Consider the following 23,894-nt stretch of genomic DNA (forward strand, 5'->3'; position numbering starts at 1 on the left):
AGGTAAGAGGCAGATGTAGATTCACATCGATTATTCAAGGCCCCAAAATGTCAAAGACTTCTGGGTGTGGAAGAGAAGTGGTTAAGGGATGGTGGCAATAGGAGAGGAGAATTGAGTACATACATGGAAGAAGAAGAAATACACACAAAACTGAAGATCTCATTTATGCATATGGGTAACACAGTATTACTTCAGTCATCTATTGTATGTACCACTGAATAGGAAGCCGGAGGCATTTGGAAATGGACTGTCTTAAAAGTGTAACTTTCCCCTATCTTTGAGTAGAAGACTCGCTAAGCAAATGTATGGGATTAAAAAAAAAAGATTGCTACTGATAAAAAGGAGAATCATGTTGGAATTTCTTAAGAGAACAAACTGTTTTAGGTACTTTAAAAGCACCAGTGCAAAAGGAAACAACTAATTTCAATTGTAGGTCATATTTTGAATTTATTAAAACAAGTTTCTTAAGTTCTTTCTTAGCATTACATTGGCTAGTATAATCTAGTCTCTCTATATATTTGAAGATAATAAAACTGCATTTCTCTATCAATATTCTACAAATCATAATGATCATCAAATGATTTAGTTAATTAGTGAAAGCTTAACTGCATATTCCATCTTCATCCCTTACTTACCTATACTTGCAAGTTAAGGCACTGTGGTACAACTCTCATTGAAGTCAAGCAGTTCAGAATGGCCCCACTTAAACATTCTGTTCCAATGTCCTCTAAAGCACATAAAGTGTGATGATTTTCAGCTTAGAAAATATGGACACTGGGTGTCTATTTAAATCCCTGGATAAAACTAAAGCCAGGGTATTTCTAGGGTAAGGTGGGGTAAGGTTTATAATGCCTTGTCATCCCAGTCACAAATAGCTTGTTTCACTGACCTGACTCCCTCTAGTAAGGTAGGACTACACAGGAAAGCTAATCTGGTGCACTTATCCAAAATTAAGAGAATGAAATATGGCGGTGCTTCTTTCAGAAGAATTCGAAAGTTTGAGATGGCAACTATAGAGGAAGGGCAGTTATGTTTATGAGGTAATTCAGCAGCTAAATCCCCAATCTGCTGTGATTTTCAGTGATAGACTTTCATTGGCTGTGTCACAAACCCCCCAGTGAACTATTATCACTGAAATAACCTACTGGCTCTTTAAAAAATATATTTTTATTGATTTTAGTGGGGAACGGAGAGTGAGATAGAAACATCAATGAGAGAAAATCATTGATTGGTTGCCTCCTGCACACCCTACTGGGGATTGAGCCCACAACCTGGGCATGTGCCCTTGACAAGAATTCAAATCTAGGACCCTTTAGTCCAAGGCCAATACTCTATCCACTGAGCCAAACCTGGTAGGGCAACCTACTGGCTCTTAATTACCACATTTGCACACACATTGTAATAAAGCACTAACACAAAAGGTTGATTTGCAGGTTAAAATCATCCAAACCACAGCTCTAATTTCCATGATCCTTGCCTTGCATTTAAAGTCCATCAAAGAAGGATCAATTCTGATTTGTTTGGGCTCTATTAGCTCAAGTTCAGAAAAATGGTGAGATTAAGAAGTATTTTAGTTCTAGTCTGTAGGTCTGGTTCATAGGCTAATTTAGTGACCGACTTTGAATTAATTCCTTCTATTCATAAATTAAATTAAAATAAAATAAATATCTATTTCATTAGTTTAAGCATGTGCATATTTAAAACAGCATGAATAGTTGTTGGTTCCTTCTATAGAATTCTGACTTTTTGAGAATAGGCTTAGGATGTGTAATGTTGTATGTCAGGGGGAAAAATACAACAATTTAATATAATTGTCCATTTATCATTACTTAAAGGTTTCAGGAGACAGACAAAGAGATCAGTAGTGTAGGTTTCCCCCCCTCTCCTGGTTTCAGAGATAATAGGTATGGAAGTGTTTTTTGAACAAGTAAAAGCACTCGTAAATGTCAGGCTTTGTGATTGCTGTCATTTTTAGTAATCAGTACGAAGGTCTATAATGGCTTAAATATGCCATTTGCATTGTAACCAAGGTAGTTAAGAATGAACCTGATTTTTATGGAAATATGTCACATGTAATCAGATTGACATTGCTCATTGGATGGTTAGATGTGATAAATTGCTATCTGCAATATTATCACAGGAGGTGACCCTGAAAGTCTGAAGAGATTTGTAACAGCATTAGCTGTGTGACCTTCTCAAAGTCACCATAATTTCTGGGTCTCACTTTCTCTATTAGATGATGGCATATTCAGCAGTCAATTGTCATGTTAACTGGGGATGGGGTACAATAAAGAACTATAATTCTCAAGCCATTTTACTAATACATTTAAACCTCACTGATTTGGACTAACAGAAGGGAGGGGTTGTCTGAATTAAAAAGTCATGAATTACAAAATCTGTTTGAAGAATGGCAATTTTACTATTTTAAGTCTATTTTGTAATTCTAACTCACTATAAAACATTGCTTTGTGGAGGTCTTTGTGAGCACTACTTTAGCAGATATATTTGTAATGAATATGATTATATCTAATAGATGCTTCCAACATTTGAAAAAGGTTTGTTCTCTTAAAGAAAAATTCAACAGGCAATCTAGTCCCAACTCTTCATTTGCTTAACAAACCTCTTGGCTGCATCCCTGATAATATAAAGTTAGATTATAGACTGGCCCCTGTTCAGTTTATCACAGATTACAAATTTGAGGGCTCGAAATTAATGAGGTTTCACTGCCTTTTCTACTTTCTTATCCATTGATTTGTTTTTGGCATTACCACTAAGTAGTGGTAAAAGAGAGTCAAGTTCATCTCTTGCCCCTTCTCTCAATCACTTTCAGAAAACAGCAGGTACCGTAGCAAGAAGGAAGAAGATAACGGCAAGCTCCTTGGTAATCCAGAAGTGGAATAAGCAATCATTGTATATGCAGCACTGATCATACTATTATCCATAGTTGAGAAAACTGTTGACTTATTTTGAAAGATTTGCTGGAACAATGACTGAAAAAAGTGATTTGAAGGATACCTGGCAGGTAACACTATCATCAAAGAAGTTGAAAAAATTTAAGATCTACTGAAATATTTTTCTATTTGCATATAAAAATAAGATAGTCTGGAAATTATGGGCTGGCGATCAAGTTACTTGATAACTTTGCAACAGTATCAGCTGAGAAAAGAAAGTTGATTGTTGGTTGTAATTAGTAAATAGCTGGTCTAAAGTTTCATGGGTCTTCATGATACCAAAACATCTGGGTAAAAAGTGAAAATTCAGCCAAATGTGTGTAGATTTTTTTTTGTAACATCAAACATTTGGTTATTTGAAAACTTCTGGGCAGTTGGCATCATGTGGATGTTTTAGAGTCATCTTGAAACAGTCCATAGCTCCTTTTAACCATGCTGAGATGAATTCCTCAGAGTAATGTATCCAATCCAGCTCAATTTTCATTCCACAACTAATTTCAATGATATAATTGGGTTCTCTGTGGCCTGCTATTAACATGAGAAGAAGACCAGGAAGAAGGTGCTAAATACTCTAGGCATCAGGTTAGCCATTCCAAAACTCAAATGGGTCAAAAGCTTGGCTAAACTACCAATGTCATTAGTTCACATAGGTGGGAAAGGAAGTTACTGTTTTTTGACACATAGTAAAACCTTGATTAATTGGAATCCATAAGGAATGAATGGAATGTTCAATGCTCATTTTGTTTCATTCTTGGTTAATAATATTTTCCCCTCAAAATGCTTGTATCCACTTTTTTCCCCCCTCAAGGAAGAAGCCTCTAATATTTGAGGATAAATCCAGATGGAGAGAAGATATAGGAGACAGAGTTGAATGTGATCTAACCACAGGTCATCGCTTGGCAAGTGATTAAAAAATCAATTCCTTTCAGTCTTCTCTTTTAGTACTAGTGCTGCTTTCTCATCATTGTGGATTACTTGGGGGGGGGGGGCTCTCAATTCAGTTAATTGGGGTTCTGGTTAGGTGAGTTCTGGTTAATCAAGGTTTTACAATAAAAGACCTCACAATATTTGGTAAGATTATGTGCTGAAGAAAGTTATTCTCAAATTTATTTCTTTGAATATACTCTGTATTACCCTGTTTCCCTGAAAATAAGACAGTGTCTTATGTTAATTTTTTCTCCCAAAGTTGCGCTAGGTCTTATTTTCAGGGGATGTCTTATCTTTCCATGCGCTAGGTCTTATTTTCGGAGGATGTCTTATTTTCAGGGAAACACGGTAGTGTTTCTAAAACCATATTATTCTGCAGACTGGTAAACTAACTTTTCTCTCAGGATGCTGAAGAATGGAGAGGGAAAGTAGAACAGGTGTAACCATTGTCTTTGAAGGAGAAAAGTTTTATCTTGCCTGTTTGATGATCTGTGGTTGGGAAACACTGTTCTTCACCTTAAGATGCCCATGAATTCTTGGTTGTACAACAGTTGATCTTACACGTTTCAATATAATTGTCATTCCCTTTGAGCCATGGAGAATTCTGTTTTCAGATCCTCTCCTGTACTTACCCAATCTGCCCTTCCATCATTTGGTAACTTGGCTTCTGAGCTTGCTTCCATTTCTTGTTGTTTGGAGGAAGACTGACTATTCATTCTTACTAGCCCTGAAGAGCATTAAGGAGTCAAAGGAATGCCAAGTAAGATGTGTTTTTTTCATAATGGTAGCCTGGATAACAATGTGACCTACCTGAACCAAGAACATGCCTAAGAAAGCCAAATCAGGAATTCATACACAAAGCGTACACAGGCGACACACTTGTTTAAATATACAAAATGTCTTTGCAAAGTCTATATATGAGGTGGCCTATTGAATAAAGATCCCATTTAACTTGAAACCAAGCTTGTTTTTGGCTTTCAAGTTAAGTGGGGCCAGCTTAAATAGGCCATCACATATAGAAAACAACATCTCATCACTCAAACACATAATTGAAGAAGCCAACTCTAATCAACCAACCAACATCTATGAGCAACATCATGCCTTAGGGGGAAAAAAGAGGGTGTAACCTGACTTTTTAGTAGATGGATTTGATTTCTCCCACCACTCAGCTGAGGCAGGTGGGGGACAGTTTTAAGGAAAGCCTTGGGCTATTGAAAGCCTAAGGCAGTAAAACCAACACCATAGTCTTCACAAGGCAACCAGTCTGGTGTATGAGGGGAAGGAAGAGGTGTGGATAGGGAGCCTCTGTCTGGGAGTTAAAGAAGGGACCCAAGTTAGATCAAAAATGCAGGCAGCGCCATGAAATCTTTCTGATTCCCAAAGCTGCCAGGCAGGGGAATAACCTGGTCATTTCATTTTATGTGTGAGTCTTGTGCTCTCTCCTCAATAATAAGATAACAGTCTTGCCGATTACTCGTCACTAAGGGTACCCGGTTGTGGTGACATTGAGGCTGACCTTGGAGTCACCGCCCCCGCTGCCGCACTCTCCTTTGTCGTACCACCATTTGTTTTTCAATTTGTCCAAGAGGCCTTGCTCATTCAGTTTTAATACTGCCAGGTTAACAGCATTTCTTGAAACGATAAAACATAACTTGTAAGAAAATGCACAAATGCTTAGGAAATCGTTAACGTATAAAAAGGAGCACAAGAGGACAAATTGGCTAAATTTCACAGAACGTGGAGCTATAAAAATGTCTGTACAGCAAATACAGGGTTAAATATTGGAAGGTGGCATGGAGGATAACATTTGCTCAAAACTGAAGTGTGCGGGATGGGGAAATTGTCTTTGAGAAAAAAAGTAACAAGAACACCACATCCATGCAATTAACATTCGTCACATATGGCACCATAACTTGGCTTTTACCATTTAAATTGAAAAAGCCGTTGAACTGTAAAATTAAAACAGCAACAAACAGTCAGAGAGGACAACACAGAGAGAGAACATTAAAAAAAATGGATGCATTAAATAGATGAAACCATAATTTACCGTCTTATTTAACTCCATGGAATATTGTAGATTTTAAACTTTTAAAAGTTACCTCAAAATCCACAAGAAAGAAAATGACAACAAAATGCATCAGGGTAGGTGGAATACTATAACAACACGGATATTGTTATATTATTCCACCCACCTTAATGCTGAGCCTTTAGGGGTTGCCACACCATAGCCTTTGGAATCCAGATTTCCACCAACTTTCATCGTATCACATGGTTTTCTCTGCTCAATGTACTCATTCATGGTTGACTCCAACAGGAAGGCGAACTTTCCCTTGGACTTCCGCACTCGGGCCACGCCGTCTGCTGTTGTTTTGGTAAATACAGATGGCTCTGCTGATTTCATGTAAGACCACATTTTCTCATAAACAGCAATTTTGGACCTCTGCAACAGAGATAAAACTTCTTAGAGCTACTATTTATTAAAACTGGAAGAGGCCCCAGTGCATTTGAAAAAAATGTATTCAAACATTTTTATTATAATCCATAATAAGCAAAGCATATTACACTGCAATCCAGTAGATATGTACATATAAACATGGTTCCAAAATAGATTTCTCAAACCACACTCATCCTTGTTTTGTGTGATGCTTTCTGATATTTTCTATTCTATCCATTTAATTCACTTAAAAATGCTGATCAGGACCCACTAAATTGATTTCATGGCTCTACAAATGGGTTGCAATCTAGTTTGAAAAGCGCTTTCTTAGTTCAATCTTCATCTTAATGCAGAAATCTCCCTGACAATATTATGCTGTGATTACCATTTATCTGCCTGAAAAAAAAAAGGCCATTGAAAGGCAGTGTACAACCATTTAGTCAGCCCACTCCAGCACAGGATATTAATTATTATAAGAAAGCACTTCCTTATTCTGAACTGAAATTTGGTTCTCTATAACTCCCACCCTTTAACACTACCTGCTAGAGCTATACAAAGCGGTTCTGTTCCTTTTTCTACAGATGGTTCTTCAAATATTGCAAGGCTGTTATTATGCCCCCTTCTCATCTCTCGATCAGGCTAGCTCTACCTACATCTACTACTATTTCCAAAACTCTCACAAGTTTGGTCTTTCTTCCATAGGCCCATTCTAGTAGCAAGGTCTCTTAAATTAGAGTTTCTAGAAATAAACATGACATTCCAGAAATATAAGATAGAATAAAAAAGAAAACTGATGTTTTGCCACTAGAGCATTATTTTCTATCAGTGCTGCCTGAGTTTGCATTAACATATTTAATCTTTCATCTATTCTTTCACAATTTTAAAGTACTCTACTGGAGGTATGAGAATATAACACAGTGAATATAATCCCTCCATCAACTCAGGTTGAGGCCAAACTAAAAATGTTAATATTTTCTATCAAGTCAAGTTTTCCTCATCTTACCCTTTTGAAATTTGAATTTAATTTTATTAAATTTCATCTCTATTTAGGTAGTCCTTAAACATGTGCTAAATGCATATAGTTCTATGCTAGATATTCTGGAGAATATAAAGGAAGCATGGTCTCAGTGACTCCACGACTTCCAAGTCGGTTGAGATTTAGGTAGTTGAGAGTGAAAACCCCAGAGAAAGAGTCTAAAGTCATATTTGGTCAGAGGTAAGGTAACATGAAAGAAATTATAAACATATGCTATATTTTCAGTAGGTTTTTATATATACAATATGATTTTATATATACAATATGATTTTAAATTTTTTATTACACTCTTTAAAAAAAATCTTTATTGTTAAGATTATTACAGTTGCTCCTCTTTTCCCCCCTATAGCTCCCCTCTACCTGGTTACCGCCCCACCCCCTGCCCTTATACCCCTCCCCCCCACTGTCCTTGTCCATAGGTATATGATTTTTGTTCAGTTTCTACTTGCATCACCACATCCTCTTCTCCCCAAGAATTGTCAGTCCACTCCCTTTCTATGCTCCTGATTCTATTATATTCACCAGTTTATTCTGTTCCTCAGATTTTTTTATTCACTTGACTTTTAGATTCACTTGTTTATAGATATGTATTTACTGTCACTTTGTTGTTCATAACTTTTATCTTTATCTTTTTCTTCTTCTTTCTCTTCTTAGAGAATACCCTTCAACTTTCATATAATACTGGTTTGGAGGTAATGAACTCCTTTAGCTTTTTCTTATCTGTGAAGCTCTTTATCTGACCTTCAATTCTAAATGATAGCTTTGCTGGGTAGAGTAATCTTGGTTGTAGGTTCTTACTATTCATCGCTTTGAATATTTCTTGCCACTCCCCTCTGGCCTGCATAGTTTCTGTTGAGAAATCAGCTGACAGTCATATGGGTACTCCCTTATGGGTAATTAACTTTTTCTCTTGCTGCTTTTAATATTCTCTCTTTGTCTTTTGCCTTTGGCAATTTAATTATGATGTGTCCTGGTGTGGTCCTTTTTGGATTCCTTTTGTTTGGGGTTCTCTGTGCTTCCTGGATTTGTAAGTCCATTTCTTTCACCAGGCAGGGGAAGTTTTCTGTCATTATTTCTTCAAATAGGCTTTCAGTATCTTGCTCTCTCTCTTCTTCTGGCACCCCTATAATTTGGATGTTGATATGCTTGAAGTCCCAGAGGCTCCTTACACTATCTTCATACTTTTGGATTCTTTTTTCCTTTTGTTTTTCTGTTTGGGTATTTTTTGCTTCTTTGTATTTTAAATCTTTGACTTGATTCTTGTGTTCCTCTAGTCTGCTGTTGGATCTCTGTATATTATTCTTTATTTCAGTCAGTGTATGCTTAATTTCTAATTGGTCCCTTTTCATATCCTTGAGGGTCTCACTATATTTCTCAGAGGGTTCTAGAAGATTCTTGAGTAAACTTATAACCGTGGTTTTGAACTCTATATTCAGTAATTTGCTTTCCTCCAGTTCTTTCATTTGTGACCTGTTTCTTTGTCTTTGTATTTTGCCTGATTTCCTGTGTTGATAGAGTGTCTTTGTGTGGTAGGTGTCCTATAGGGCCCAGTGGCTCAGCCTCCCCAATTACCTGAGGTGGACGCTCTTGGTGCACTCCTTTGTGAGCTGTGTGCACAGTTTTGTTGTAGTTAAGCCTTTATTGCTGTTGGTATCACTGGGAGGAATTGATCTTCAGGCCAATTGGCTGTGAGGATCAGTTTTGTATACAATGGGAGAACTTCTGTGCTGGAGACACCCTTAAGGGGCAGGACTAGGTTCAGTGGGGCTTTGGCACTCACTGAGTCTGCCCCCTGAGTGTGTCTCTTATGGATGTGAAGAATTATAATCTGGATGGTCTCACTCTGACCACTAGGTATACTTGCTCTTGGATCTCCAAGGAGGTACAAAGTCAGCCACTGCCTGAGCCCACTCAGAAGGAGCTACAGAAAGATTTGCAGATTTCTCCTCTTTGTTTGGGGTTTGGAGATGCCCATATGACGTCCAGCTGTAAAGCTGCTGTGCAGCCTTGGGCCTTCTTTTGTTGGTTCTCAGGCTCTCTGACCTAGCTGCAGTTTGACAGGTTTTTAGGTGGATAAAGGCCAGGCCATTCATATGCCAAAGCCTCTGTGCACAGCTTGGGTGGAGTTGTAAATTGGGTGGGGCAGGGTCTCAGGGAATCACCAGGGCAGAGCAAATAGCAATGGCTGCCAGTCAGCCCTGCCTTGAAGAGGCCCCCAGGTCTCTGTGTCCATGGCACCATGCAGGAAAAATGATCGCTGTAAGCACCTCTGAGAGAAAGCTGCCCTTGAGTTCCAGCCTGATGCCAGACAGTCCAGTTTCTCTCTGTATGAGTCTGGTTCCCCAGAGTCTCACCCAGAACTAGAGTTCAGAGCAGTTGGGAGCTTGTATACCTCTCCTGATTGAAAAAGACAGCATACCCAGCTGTCATCCCCTTTTGCGTGTGAGCCTCTGTACCTCCGCACTTCCACACCTCCTCACCTCCTACAGGACTCAATGCACTTTTCTCTTTCCTTCTAGTTGTAGAATTTTCACTGAGCCAGCCTTCCCATGGTTCTGGATGATATTCATCTTATCTTTTAGTTGTAGTTTTAATGTGGTTGTGCATGGCAGCAAGTTCAGGTGTTTATCTATGCTGCCATCTTGGTTGTCCTCAACCTTCAGTTGTCTTTTTATGGGGTTTCCTTGATCCTGCTTCAGCTTTTTTGATTGTTTATTTAGTTGCTTTTTTTCCTGGACTTTGGCAAGCTACATTGCATCTTTTTTGAAACCTGCTTAGCCCAGCTGAAATAATTTCATAGGGCTGGAATTCCTGGAGCTATCACCATGGAAACTATGCATTGTGTTTATGGCAATCAAATCCTCACTGAGGCCTTCACTGAGTCACTGAAATGATTTACTGAGACTGGAACATGAGGAACAGAAAAGAAAAAAAAGCCAATATGGCTTAAGCCAAATGAACAAGAGAGTTTGGTAGGAAATGAGCTTAGGGGAATAATCAGAGGTCAGATCTAGTAGGGCTCTGTAGGTCATGGTAAAAAATTTGGATTTATTCTACATGTGATAAGAAACTATTGGAGGATTTGAGGTGGGATGGGATAAGAGCTGAATTAAAATTTTAAAGGATTACTCTAGTTATTATATAAAGAACCAACTAAGGTGGGCAAGAGTGGAAACAAGGTTTGTTGGTTAGGCGACTCTTTTCATAGTTCAGGGGAGTTTGTGGCATGGATTAGGCAGGGAGAAATGGAGGTGGAGGGAAGAGATTGGTATCAATATATGTTTTCGGGAAAAAGTGGAAAACTCTCGCTAATGAACATTTTCATCTGATTGTCTCATAGATACTTTAATATTAAACATTTTAAACCAAATATATTATCTTCCTTGTATAGCCTGGCTCTCCTAAATTCTATCAGTAAAGCACCTAACACCCATGTTATGCCATGTTCATTCTAACATAGAAATGCTTGTAGAATCTGTCCTTTTGTATTCTTTTCATTCTCATTACCATTGTCCTGGGGTAGGCTCCCATCAGTTTTTGGTCTGGACTACATTGCCTCCTAACTGATCTACTGTTTTCATCTCTCTAATTTATCCAGTGATCCTTCCAAATGTAAATCTGATAAGCTACTTCCTTGTTTAAAATTCTGATAGTACCTACAGGACAAAATCCATTTATTATGTATGAGTCTTTATGATCTTGGATACATTCTTTTATGATCCAGTCATACTGGACTACTTTTCACTATTCACTGAAATGTGCTACACACTTTCACATCTTATGCCTTTGGTTATGCTTTTGCTTTTGCCTGAATTATCTCTATTTACCCTACAAGATCCATAATAAACATCATGTCTTCTGTGAAACCTTTTCTGACGCTCCTCTGCCCCACAGACATTCTTTCTCGGCTACCTGCCAAAAGCAGTTTGCTCATACTTTTGCTATAGAGCTGATTATATTACTTTAAGGTGAGTTGGCTATGTGTCTGTCTTCCCCACGTTACGTGGGTGTTCTTGAGGACAAAGTCCATGCCCAATTAATTTTTGTAGCCTTCTTGGCAGCCAGCACAGTGCCTAAATGGTAGGCACTCAAGATATATTTCCTTAATAACTTAAGCTTTGGTCTGATCAGGGTGACAATTGGATTGTTGGTCAAAGATATCAGAAGGTTGGTGAAAAATGGCTATCAGTACTAGTTTTATAGCACTGTAGAATTTTATAGTTAAAGTTATTGTAAAGTTAATTGGGCCAAATTCTGAGCTAACCCAATCAGGATATATGTTTTATAATCCTTTCCCCCTGAATTATCCCTCTTTTGATGTCCACACCAATAATTTCCCCCCTAATAATTAAGGCCTTATAAGATCAAAACCTCATCCATTAACATTTATGCCCATTTTATATTACATTATTCTCATCTGACCTAGAAAACAATTTCTAAGCATCATAATGAAAAATATTTTCAATTACTTTATTTTATTTCAGCAGGAATTTTCTAGTCAGTTGTTCAAAGAATTAAAAAAACAGTAAATAGCCAAGACCGGTTGGTTCAATGGATAGAGCATTGGCCTGTGGACTGAAAAGTCCCAGGTTCGATTCTGGTAAAGGGCATGTACCTTGGTTGTGGGCACATCCCCAGTAGGGGTTGTGCAAGAGGCAGCTGATCGATGATTCTCTCTCATCGATGTTTCTAACTCTCTATCCCTGTAAAACATAAAATAGATTTAAAAAAAGAAAAAAGAAAAAGAAAGCCTTTAAAAATAGTAAATAATTTAGATGAACAGAAATATATTAAAAATTATGTTAAGAACATTTGTGTACCTGCTACAAAACTTAAAAATTAAAAACATTATGGGTTAGTTGAAGTCTGCCTATGTACCCCTCTCTAATTGCATACTTTTTCTTCCAGGTCAAAAGTATTCACTATACTGAATTTGGTCTTGATCATTTCTTTTCTTTTTTGGTTAATCCTCACCCAAGGATATTTTCCCATTGTTCTCTTTTTTTTTTAAAGGGAGAGTGGAAGAGAGAGGGAAAGACAGAGAGAAACATTGATGTGAGAGGAATACACGGCTTGGTTGCCTCTTGCATGTGTCTGACTGGGGCCTGGGCTGGGAGGTAGGTTGCAACCAAGGTGCATGGCCTTAAAAAAAAAGGTGCATGCCCTTGACCAGAATCAAACCTGGGGCCTTTTGGACTGCAGACAAATGTTCTATCCATTGAGCCAAACTGGCTAGGGCTGGTCTTTAAAATTTCCTTGCATATATTGTATTTAAATTTTATGAGAATAAATTTAGGGGATATAGTCAATAATATTCTAATAACTATGTGCGGTGTCAGATAGGTATAAGATTTATTGGGATAATAACTTAGTAAGTTATATAATGTCTAATCACTAGGTTATACAACTGAAACTAATATAATATTGTATGCCAACTGCAATTGAAAAATAAAATTATTAAAACAAACTTATCTCATTTGTAATGGCTGCATAACATTTCAATTAATAGATACACCATATTTATTTATCCAATTCCCTATTGAAGGACTCTTAAAGTCAGTTTCTTTGTTTTTTTCTTTTTGCATTATAGATAACACTGTGGTGTAGATGTGTCTTTGGGCCATAGAAACAGATATTTTGTGTTCTTCCTTTTGGCTTAATTAAACCTGAGTGACAAGGGGAGGGTGTTAGAACAATTTGTCTCTTACACTATTTACGAACAGACCATTGCTTCCAAAGATAAATTGAAGCCAAGGGCAAATAGGTCTATGAATTCTGATCTGAGTGCACTATAATTTGGACTCATTTACTTCAACATTTACTTGAGCTCTTTGATTGCTGATACAGGTTAAAAGATTTACTCTTTTAGCTAATGATGCATTTCTAGGAGAATAAATGGCTGTGCTTAAAGTGTGCACTTTAAACGTGTTTGGTGTACATGCAGCATATATTAATGAATACAGTAAATGCAAAGTTGGTTGGTGGCAGAAATGATTGGGCCCTGGTTGATGACTGAATTCTGAAAGCAGTTAAAAGGAGGGAAAAGAAATGGGTCATAATTGAGAAAAATTAAGCTGAGACATTTATCTTCCTAATTAGTATGTAAGTGACAGTATAACATTCAGACCAAAAAGAAGACAACATTTATTTCTTTCATTTATTTCTAGCATTTATTTCTTTCTTTTTGCATTTTTTTGCAGTCTGTCTTATTTGGCTGAAATACTAAAGGCAATAAAAGGGATTGAATCTTAATCATCTGGGAGAAATTAAAAAAATTATGGGCAGGATGTGTAATAGCAAGTTCATTTTTCTCCAACCTGCCACAATTCATTTATTTCACTTTATGGAACACCATTTTGTACCTAAGAATGAATAAACAATGGTTATGCAGAGAAGCCACAAGACTTTCTCTTAGAACTGCTAGAAATTAGCAAATAAAATCCCTAAGGAGAATTACATGAGTGGAGGAGGAGCAGAACAGTAAAGTAGAGCTTTAGCATTTATGGATTCAACAGTCACTGTTCCAACTATTTGTAATAAATGATTAAGGTAAATAATAAGTAGAAATTTGCCTTCTGTTGAAGTAAAAACTTGAATTAGGCCCAAGTGAAGCTGGTGTGTGGAACCAAGTGATTATTGAGTGCATTTAGCCTACCAATTATACCTTGTATCTTTCTGCAGTGGTGTTGGTCACTGCTCATCACTGTGCATATAAGTATTCCTCTGTAGACCCAGTTCAGTACAAGGTAACTGTATAGTCCAGTGTTTGAGAGTGCAAAATCAAACTGCTTGGGTTTGAATCCTATTTGATAGATGCATAAGTTATATAGTCCCTATCTGTCTCAATTTCCTCATCCATAAAATGGGATAACATTTTTAAAGTACCTACTTCAAAGGTTTATTGGGGGAAATTACATGAGTTAATACATGCATCTCAGAACAGTGCCTAGCATACAAGAAGTGCTGAAAAATATCACATATTTTATAGTACAGAAAGTATAATTTATTTTAGTGGTAGAATTTAATAGCACTATAAATTACTTCAGTCCATATTTATAGAATCATTACTTTATTTTATGGAGAAAATCATATGCTCAAGTATTATTCACTCACTTGAATCTCCAGACATATCCCTGGTGAATGCTTATGATCTACTATCAACAAAAATCATAATCATTTGACTTTGATTAAAAAAATCTTGTTGGTGGAGGAAAAATACTTAGGATGGCAAAAATTCCTTTTAAATTTATGTCTTGTACTTCAGTTGAGATACATATATTAAAATCCCCATTAACCAGAACACTGCTATTGGGAAGATCTGGTGAATGAAATATTCTGTTTCTCTAAGAGTTAAATTAGAATATCTACTTGATCAATGGAACATCCAATTGAACTTAGTAGAATAATAGATTTTTAGAGAAAGACGAAACTTTAAAAAACATCTGGTTCAACCTTTTACTCAATGCAGCAATGGCTTCTCTGCTCAAATGTCTCTAGAAATAAGACACTCCCTCTCCCAGAAGAGGCTCAGGAGGTAGCTTACTCCATGGTGGGACAGTTCAAGTTGGTAGAAAGTTCTTTTTGTTGGTCTGGCATCCTTCATGAGAGTCTCTCTCATTTCCAATATTACTTCTGCCTTTTGCTTGAATTGGTCAGTCCTCCCACTTGTGCTTCCATTTTCCTATTGTAGGTAGCACTGATAATATTGCTTTGTAATTATCATCTCCAGTGGACTCTGAGCTCCTCATTCCTAGGGCTTAACTTAATACCATGTATGTAGGAAACTCACTATGCATCTGTGGAATAAATTAATACTAAAATTGTAGTTCCACATACTGGTCCTAATTCTACCCTTTGAAATGATACCGAATAAATATACTGTCTTTTCCACATGATGTATAGAACGAAGAGTACCACCACTATGTCACCAGTTTATCATCTTTTGTAAACGAAACATTTTAAGAGCCTTCATATGTTACTTGTATGACACAAATTCTAGTCCTTCCCTCCCTCTGCTCAATATATATATATGTAATAAATGGGCAATATGCTAATTAGACTAGGAGACCTTCCGGACAAAGCCATGGTGGCAGGGCCAAGACAGAGGCAGTTAGGAGCTATCAGGTCAGGAGGGAAGGGCAGTTGAGGGTGATCAGGCCCCTGGGATGGGGCAGCTGGGGGCAAGCAGGCTGGCGAAGGGAGGGGGCAGTTTGGGGTGAGGAGGCCTACAGACAGAGTGGTTAGGGGCGATCAGGCAGGCAGGCAGGTGAGTGGTTAGGAGCAAGTGGTCCTGGATTGCGAGAGGGATCCCAGATTAGAGAGGGTACAGGCTGGGCTGAGGGACATCCTTCCCTTCTATGCACTGGGCCATTAGTGTGTGTATATATATATATATATATATATATATATATATATATATATATATATATATTTTTTTTTTTTTCAAAGTCCCTCCTAAAGGTTGGCCCCCAGAATTAACCACAATGTGCACAGTATAGTGACATTAGAACAAAGGACAATGAAGCCATCTCTTCATATGATCTGAACATGAGTGTAATTTTTCACTTGACAAGCTTCACAGACATGTTTAGATATGTTTATAATGCAGATATGTAGATAACAAAACAGATCATAGATATGTAGATAACAGATATGTAGATAACAAAACAGATAAATAAATTGGAAGCGTAACTATCAACAAAGGCATAATCTGCTAATGGTATTAATGGTATTACTTTAGTGTCAGCTTGCAGACAAGTATTACATAATTTGAGAAGAGAGTATTGGTGTTTATGATATCTCTCTGCCCCAAATATATACAATGTGTTCTGAGTTTTGAGAGGATACAATGAAGGAAATGTCAGGGTAAGATGGTTTTATGTACTTTACACTCCATTGTTCCTCATGTCTAGCTTCATGTATTTATTTACTTTTTGGCTACTGTTGTCATTATGCCTATGTGTCCATTTCTATCACTATATGTACAAGACTAGCTTTGTACAAACATGTCAAAGAAAGACTAGATATAATTTTGGGTTCTCAGTCTCTCTCCCTCTCCCCTGATTTCACTATCTTCCTCCCTCTGAGGTCTATCCTGTACCCATTTTTTGCCATCAGTAGGCTTGGTTCTCATGAAGGTGTTCACTGATATTATTGTGAAAGTTGTCTTTTAGGGGCTGGAGTAGGCCAGTCCTGTGAACAGGACAATAAGAAAGGGGGAAATGGCAAGAGTTTCAAACAAAAATGCTTTCCTCTCACTCCTTTTTTGCCTTCTCTTATTTTATTGTGGATTATTTATTATTTAACAAATAGAGGCCCAGTGCATGAAATTTGTGCGTGAGTATGGTTCCTAGGCCTGGCCTGTGATCTGCCATCTTCCCCAGCTGTCCACTGCCAACTGCCACCCACCCCCGGTTCCCTGTTTGCCATTGGGTGATTGGTGCCTGATGGCCGGGGGAAGGGACTTAGAGGTTGGCTGTTCCTGCCCCCTCACTGGCTCAGCCCCTGCAGCAGGTGGCCATCAGGTGATCAGAGCCTGCCAGCTGGGGAAAGGGACCAAGAGGTGGTCAGTGTGCCTCATAGTAACTGGTCCAGCGGTCATTCTGGTTGTTCTACCTTTAGGATCAATTTGCATATTACCTTTTATTATATAGGATAGAGGCCTGGTGCATGGGTGGGGGCAAGCTGGCCTGCCCTGAAGGGAGCCCTGGATTGAGGTGGGGGAGGTTCCCACTGGGAGGCCGGGCCACCAGGGCAGGGGCCATGGGGTTTGCAGGCCATCCCCACCTTCAATCGGAATGGGGGGGGGGTCCCTGCTGAGATGGGGCTGGTCTGGTGAGGGACCAAGGGCGGTTTGCAGGCCCGCCACGCCCCCGATCAAGGTGGGGGGCGGGGCTGGCCTGGGCAAGTGGCCCAGGGAGGTTTGAAGGCCGGCCATGCTTCCTATCAGGGTGTGAGTCTCCACTGGGGGGCGGGGCCAGCCTGGGCAAGGGGCTGAAGGCCATTTGCTGGCCAGCCACACCCCCAGCTTTGTTAGGAAGAACGTCTGGTCTAATTAGCATATTACCCTTTTATTAGTATAGATTTAGTAAATTTTTTCTCTGGACTATGCCTTTAATTAAGAGAATATCACTGAAAACCCTAACATGCACATAAGTAATACTTTAATCAATAAAGAGAGAAAAAAAGCATAGATGACAAAAAAATAAAAACCATAATGTGTGTTTTCTTCTGAGTTATTCAGCTGCCTTTGAAACGTTTGCCTTCAATAAAAGTTTAGGTGGCATCACTAGCTGTTAGAAATTTTAAAAAGGTGGCTTTAGGCCTCTGTTTACCTGAATTGAGTGCTTATAGACCCCCGGTGTGCTTCCTGTGTCCTCCTTGATGTTAAGAAGCAAATATTACCTCACTGAGCTTCCCCAATACTGGGATATGAACAGGTGATCCTTGGAAGGCAAGGCACTGGAATAAAGGAAGCTGGCAATGCAACTGCTCAAGAGAGCTCCTAAACTCGCCTTCTTTCTTTCCTCTCTTTTTTGCCTTTCCTAATGTTTCATGGCATTGGAAGAACACAAGGTACTTAGTGTGGTGGGCTGGGTAGGAGAATAGGGGGAAGGGCCAGGCCTGGAGGGATGGGACAATTCTCAACTTCTTTAGTGTGGTTAGAAGTCTCAGGTCTATATAAATTTAGGCCTGTGAAAGGGAGATGTTTGTGGCAAGAATGCTTTACCTGTCATAGTATTTTCCTTTCTTACTCAGAGCCACCTTGGTTTTGTCATGACCAGAAGCAAGAGATAGTTGTATTTCTTTATGTCTTATATTTGCATAAGGGTTTCTTGTTGCTAAGGTGATATTACAAACATCATCTCATTTAAACCCCACAGCAACCCTGTGAGGTAGGAGCTGCAGGTATCTTTATTCAGTGTTTAATCCTTAGCACTTAGAGCAGTGTCTTGTACTCAGGCGCTCAATAAATATTTGTTGAACAAAATAATGAATTCCCATTTTATAGATGAGAAAACTGAGGGTGAGAGAGGATAAGCCCAGTGACATTGCCAAGAGGTGCCACAATGGGCTTTAGGCTATCCACTTATTTTCATTAATCTATTCCAAACTCACCACAATCAAACAAGTCTGAGAGAAACTGTGTGTTTGCTATGCAAACACATTCTTCAAATAAGTTCCACCTAGAATGCCACCCTGAAGGGCCTCTTATATAGAAATTTGGATATTGTCATTGGCTCAATAACTTGCCCCAGGTCACACAGCTAATGAGGAACAAAGCTTAAAACCCATCTAAGTCTGTTGAATTCAAGGCTACAGACAGATTTGTTGTTTCTCACAACAAACCTAGCCTCTTCAGCTCTAACACTGACAATATTCTTCTTGAACTCACCTTTAAAAATGTTATTTATTTCTTGTTTAAGCTTTTTTTAAGGGGTAAATTGTAAATTAACCCTAATCCCTTCCCACTAAGGACTACATAAATGAATGTTATTGATATACATTGTAACAGGCCACTAGTATTCACATTTAACCTCATGATGGGAACGGAACAATTTGGGGCAGAAGAAGAGCACATCTGGCTTGCCAAATGCATCTGACACATGCTTTTCTTCCACATCTGATGAGGTGTGTTTGGAAAAAGAAATCATTGAATTTTAATTTAAAAAATGTTTTCCACTTGATTTCGAGCAAGGCACACAGGAAATTATTTGATTTCTGAAGCATGACCCAAATCTAAATTTCATTGTCTTTCTTTCATTCACTTTGGCTGGCACATTTCTAAGCATTCAGACAAGTACTGCTTGTCAGTTTCCTTTTGCCTCAATCAGTGACTGCCATATGACTGTGTATTGGTGAAAGCAAGGGGAAGAAGGAGAAAGAAATAATGTATTATTTGCTTGGGCAACAATCCCATGGGCATACATAGAAACCATTTCCTTTAAATTTACTCTATTTGTGTAAAATTGAAAATAAATGAACTCCCAGGTCTAGGTATGTCACAAAAGAATATTATGATTTCTGTTTGAGAACCATACTTTCCATCAAGAGAGCAGATTAATACAAGGAAATATTTGTGCTAAAGAAAAGAGAGTATTCTCTCTTAATTTCCACCCAGCCTGACATTCTTTTTCTGGCTCTTTGAGTTGATATTTAATGTTGTTTGGAGCCCCTCTCTCTGATTCTCTTTTCCAAGGGATGAATTCCAATAAAGGTGGGGAGACAGTTAACAACATTTACAATTTCCCCCAGTTTTTAAAAAAATATAATGCTTCCCCGTTTCAGCTCTGAAAGATGGGTTGAAGAATTGGATATAATCAAAATTGAAAGTGGTAAAATCTCCAGAGATACTTTCCTCTAAAAATTCCAAATAGAATTGTCAAGTACTTATTCCAAATGCCTTCGCTTAGCATTTTCAAACCAAGTTACAGTTACATTAAGGTCACCACTGTAAATTTGCTTTTTCTAAGTCACCAGAAGGAGGATAGTACCTGCATTTCATATGAGGGTCAAGTCTAGGGGAATTAGGCAAGTGGAATGGTAGAGCCATTCAGTTTGGTTATTGTCAGACAGTGACCCGGGGCTTGAAGCAAGATATATTAAAAACCACAAACTAAAACAAATGCTGCCAAATTGCAGATTTGCAAACCTAACCCCATTAGGAAAAACCAAATCAAAACCAAACCAAACCAAAACAAAACAAAAATCCAGAAACAGATTAATAAGCTGAAGCAAAGTTGTAGGTGTGTTTTAAAGAATCATCTAGAAAACTAGATTGTTTTTATATTAAAGCCTGTGTGTTTACTGCTGCTGTTGAACAAAAACAAAACCAAAGTATGAAAATTCTCCAAAGAAAACCTAATCAAACCATTACTTCATTTGATTCAAGTTTCTGATACATACAATCATCACCTCTATTCAGTAAATATCAATAGTGAACAGCAGAAGGAAGCCATGTTGAATTCTAAAGGATTTAAAAGAGTAAAGGGAAATTGGTTGCATTTCTGCACATCATGTATTTCCTAGTACCTGTGAAACCTGTGACTTGTGGGATAATTTATTAGCAGCCATTGGTCATTTTTGTGCCTGCACCTTATTACCAAAGAAATAAAATAACTTGTAAAACAGGCCCTTTATATCTTGAGCAAGACTGTTACTATCTGTTGTTATTCCAGAAAAGTGGAGTAAGACAATGATACTTAAAAAAAATGTATTTTTTTCGTTAAGACTCTCCTGCTTGCCTTTTATTCCAAATCTGATTCAACCAATGGCAGACCTCTGTCATCAGTAATGCTTAATGCCCATTACCTCCCACCCTTCATCTTCACTAGTGTGCCACAAAGAGTAGTTAACTCAACAAATTAAAGAATGCTTACGCAGACCTGAATGTTTTTCAGAGCCTATTAGGATAAGCTGTAGCTAAGAGTTATCTGCTTTCCTTGTTCATAATTAAATAGCTTGTTTCTATGAACCCAAGATTTTAAACATCACTTATATTAAAATGACTTTTCCTTCACAGTCCTTCATATAAAGACTACAGAATATTTAATTAGAAACCCTCCTTGACAGTCATCTGTCTTTGAGGCCTGGTTTCTTTACCTTCTGTCTGGAAATTGCTTGTCAGTGTTGTGGGAAAAGTGGATTTCCTACCCCTTCGCCACCTAATGTCAATCTGCATTTCTATCCAGGTATTCATTACCTACTCACTGAAAAGCATGTTATTAATGAGAAGCAGATAAGAGTCATGCTGTCCTCCCCAGGTTTAAATGAATCTTTAAGATGGTACAATCAAACAGATATGCAAAATAGGCCATTAAGTCAACATTAAGTTTACAAATTTAAACACAAAATCAAGGAACGCAGAATTTTTAGTTTCTCAACATTTCTGCCTTGGCAACATAGGACATCATAAATATATAGTACAGAGTCAGGAAGTCATGGATTCAAAAGTACTGAAGAAAATGACCCATGTTTGTAAGGGAGACTCTGAAATTGAAATTAGCTACCAGAATAGAATGCTGTTTACACACCTATGTAGACTGGCTCAATCTCAGTTTTTCAATCCCATTTGAATTTTATTTTCCCTTATTTGTGCTGCTTTGCCTAGATAATAGTATGCCTTCATCATGTAACAGATTAATTCCTAGGGGGACAAAAATTATGGCATGGATTGGCTTCATTTTTGAAAATCAAATTTTATTTTGCTATTGATACATTGGCTGTTTTATATTTATTTCTTAATTTTTGGTTTCTCTGACAAGCAATTAATGATCTGTAAACATCAAAATACAATCATAAATCCTATTTATTGCTTTAATCAGTTGTGTATTTTATGATATATAGATTACTTAGGTAAGGTCTAGCTGTATTGCATAGCCAAAGGTTTTGGAAGAAGAGGGAAGCCTTAAAAGATAACAAATGGTTTTAACTTGTCCTACTTAATCTTTGAACTGGAAGAAGGGCAAGCCCAGTAATTGTCTAGGAAGACAAAAAAGCCAGTATAAAGCAATTCAAGGTGGGAAGTCCTAATACAATGGGTAATGTGCTGCATCCCATAAGTGCCATTGGAACAGGTATCCATGGTAATCCTCTATAATAAAGAGGTAATATGCAAGTTGACTATCACTCCAACACACAAGATGGCCACCCCCATGTGGGCACAAGATGGCCACCACAAGATGGTCAGCAGGGAAGGGCAGTTGGGGGCAACCAGGCCAGCAGGGGAGGGCATTTAGGGGCAATCGGGCTGGCAGGGGAGGGAAGTAAGGGGCAACCAGGCTGGCAAGACAGGCAAGTTAAGGGTTACTGGGCCAGCAGGGGAGAGCAGTTGGGGGTGACCAGGCATGCAGAGAAGGACAGTTAGGGGTGACCAGGCCTTCAGGGGAGGGTAGTTGGGGGTGACCAGGCTGACAGGGGTGGGCAGTTAGGGGTGACTGGGCCAGGAATGGTGGGCTGTTGGGGAGGAACCAGGCCTGCAGGGGAGAGCAGTTAGGGGCAACCAGGCTAGTAAGGATCAGTTAGGTGTTGATAAGGCTGGCAGGGGAGTGATTAGGGGGTGATCAGGCTGGCAGGCAGAAGCAGTTAGGGCCAATTTGTCAGGCAGTCAGGTGAGTGGTTGGGAGCCAGCAGTCCTGAATGGTGAGAGGGATGTCCAACTGCCTGTTTAGGCCCGGTCCCAGTGGGATTGGGCCTAAACAGGCAGTCGGACATCCCTTGAGGGGTCCCAGATTGGAGAGGGTGTAGGCTGGACTGAGGGACACCCCTCACCATGCACAAATTTCGTGTCCTGGGCTTCTAGTAGTGATAGGATTGGAGTTATATAGACCTGAGCAAAGTAAGAATGATAGGCCTGGTACAGAAGGTCACCAGGGCAGAAAGCCCAGCGTGCCTAGCAATGGATAATTGTAAGGTGGAACCTCACCCTCAGGATGACCTTTCCTGCCCTAGCATATTGCTGGTCATGCAGTTTAGACCCCCAACTTTTCATATCTCTGGTCATGCCATTCGGACCCTCCTCTAACCTTTATTCCCCTAGCACAGTCGGCAAACTCATTAATCAACAGAGGCAAATATCGACAGTACAATGATTGAAATTTCTTTTGAGAGTCAAATTTTTTAAACTTAAATGTCTTCTAACACCACTTCTTCAAAATAGATTCACCCAGGCCATGGTATTTTGTGTAAGAGCCACACTCAAGGGACCAAAGAGTTGCATGTGGCTTGCGAGCCGCAGTTTGCCGACCATGGCCCTAGCATATCACTAGTCATGTGGTAGACCCCCTTATAGGAGGAACAAGGGGGAAGGAGAATAGTCTAATACAACTCACATACAAGCCTTTGCACAACCAGTTCCTTAAGCATTATGCCTTAGAGATAACATCTAGGCCTTAGTTGGTTTTCAGAACCAAGCCCAGAAAAGCAGCAAGGCCAGGCAGGGCAATGCCACCTCTGATATCAGGACCAGAAATGATGACTAATGACGCTCTGCCCTTGCATTGACAAATCAGTAGAGACTATGACTCTGAAAGGACACACCTGGAAAGCTGATGGATATGCTACTGAGATCCTCCCCTGAGACCTCCAAATAAAAACCCTCAATACAAAGGTCCCAAGCCTTTTCCTTCTTCTTTCTTTCCCAGCAGTTTCCCTCTCTCTCTCTCTCTCTCTCTCTCTCTCTCTCTCTCTCTCTCTCTCTCTCTCTCTCTCTCTCTCTCTCTCTCTCTCTTTGCATACCTGTGCCTTTCTTCCCTCTTCTTCCCTCGAGGCATGCACCTTTGCTTTCTTTTACCTAATATCCAAGGGCCCTTCTTTTGTCTCTGTAACTTGTTTTCTGAGCCCATGCAGCTCAGCTGCCTTACTTGTTCCATGGCTTATGTCTATCTCTGCGACTTTCTAAATAAACTTTTGCTTGTATTTGCGTCTTGACTCTGAATTCTCTCTTAACCAAAACTTCAGGACTGAGGTTTAACATTCTGGTGCCATTCACCATTAATAGCAAGGGTCCCAGTAGAACAGAGTGGAAAAAGATTGGACACTAGCCTTA

At 38.9% G+C, this 23,894-nt stretch overlaps 1 protein-coding gene across 6 annotated transcripts in view; it reads right to left on the reverse strand.

Annotated features, from left to right (window-relative positions):
- Positions 1 to 23,894, reverse strand: part of GRIA3 (glutamate ionotropic receptor AMPA type subunit 3) — a 332,083-nt gene that overhangs the window by 21,801 nt on the left and 286,388 nt on the right. For 4 of the 6 annotated variants that reach the window (XR_014793766.1, XR_014793767.1, XM_084870792.1 and 1 more), the window contains exon 13: positions 6,071 to 6,318. Coding sequence is in view for 3 of the 6 variants with exons in the window: in XM_084870792.1 (XP_084726918.1) it covers positions 6,071 to 6,318 (248 nt within the window). In the remaining 3 variants the exon portion in view is untranslated. Of the gene's footprint in view, positions 1 to 5,394; positions 5,510 to 6,070; positions 6,319 to 23,894 lie in introns of all 6 variants that reach the window. The other 2 variants (XR_014793768.1, XM_084870791.1) reach the window with 1 other exon arrangement.

This window comes from Pipistrellus hanaki, assembly GCF_964339955.1.
Source record: "Pipistrellus hanaki genome assembly, chromosome: X".
Taxonomy (NCBI): domain Eukaryota; kingdom Metazoa; phylum Chordata; class Mammalia; order Chiroptera; family Vespertilionidae; genus Pipistrellus; species Pipistrellus hanaki.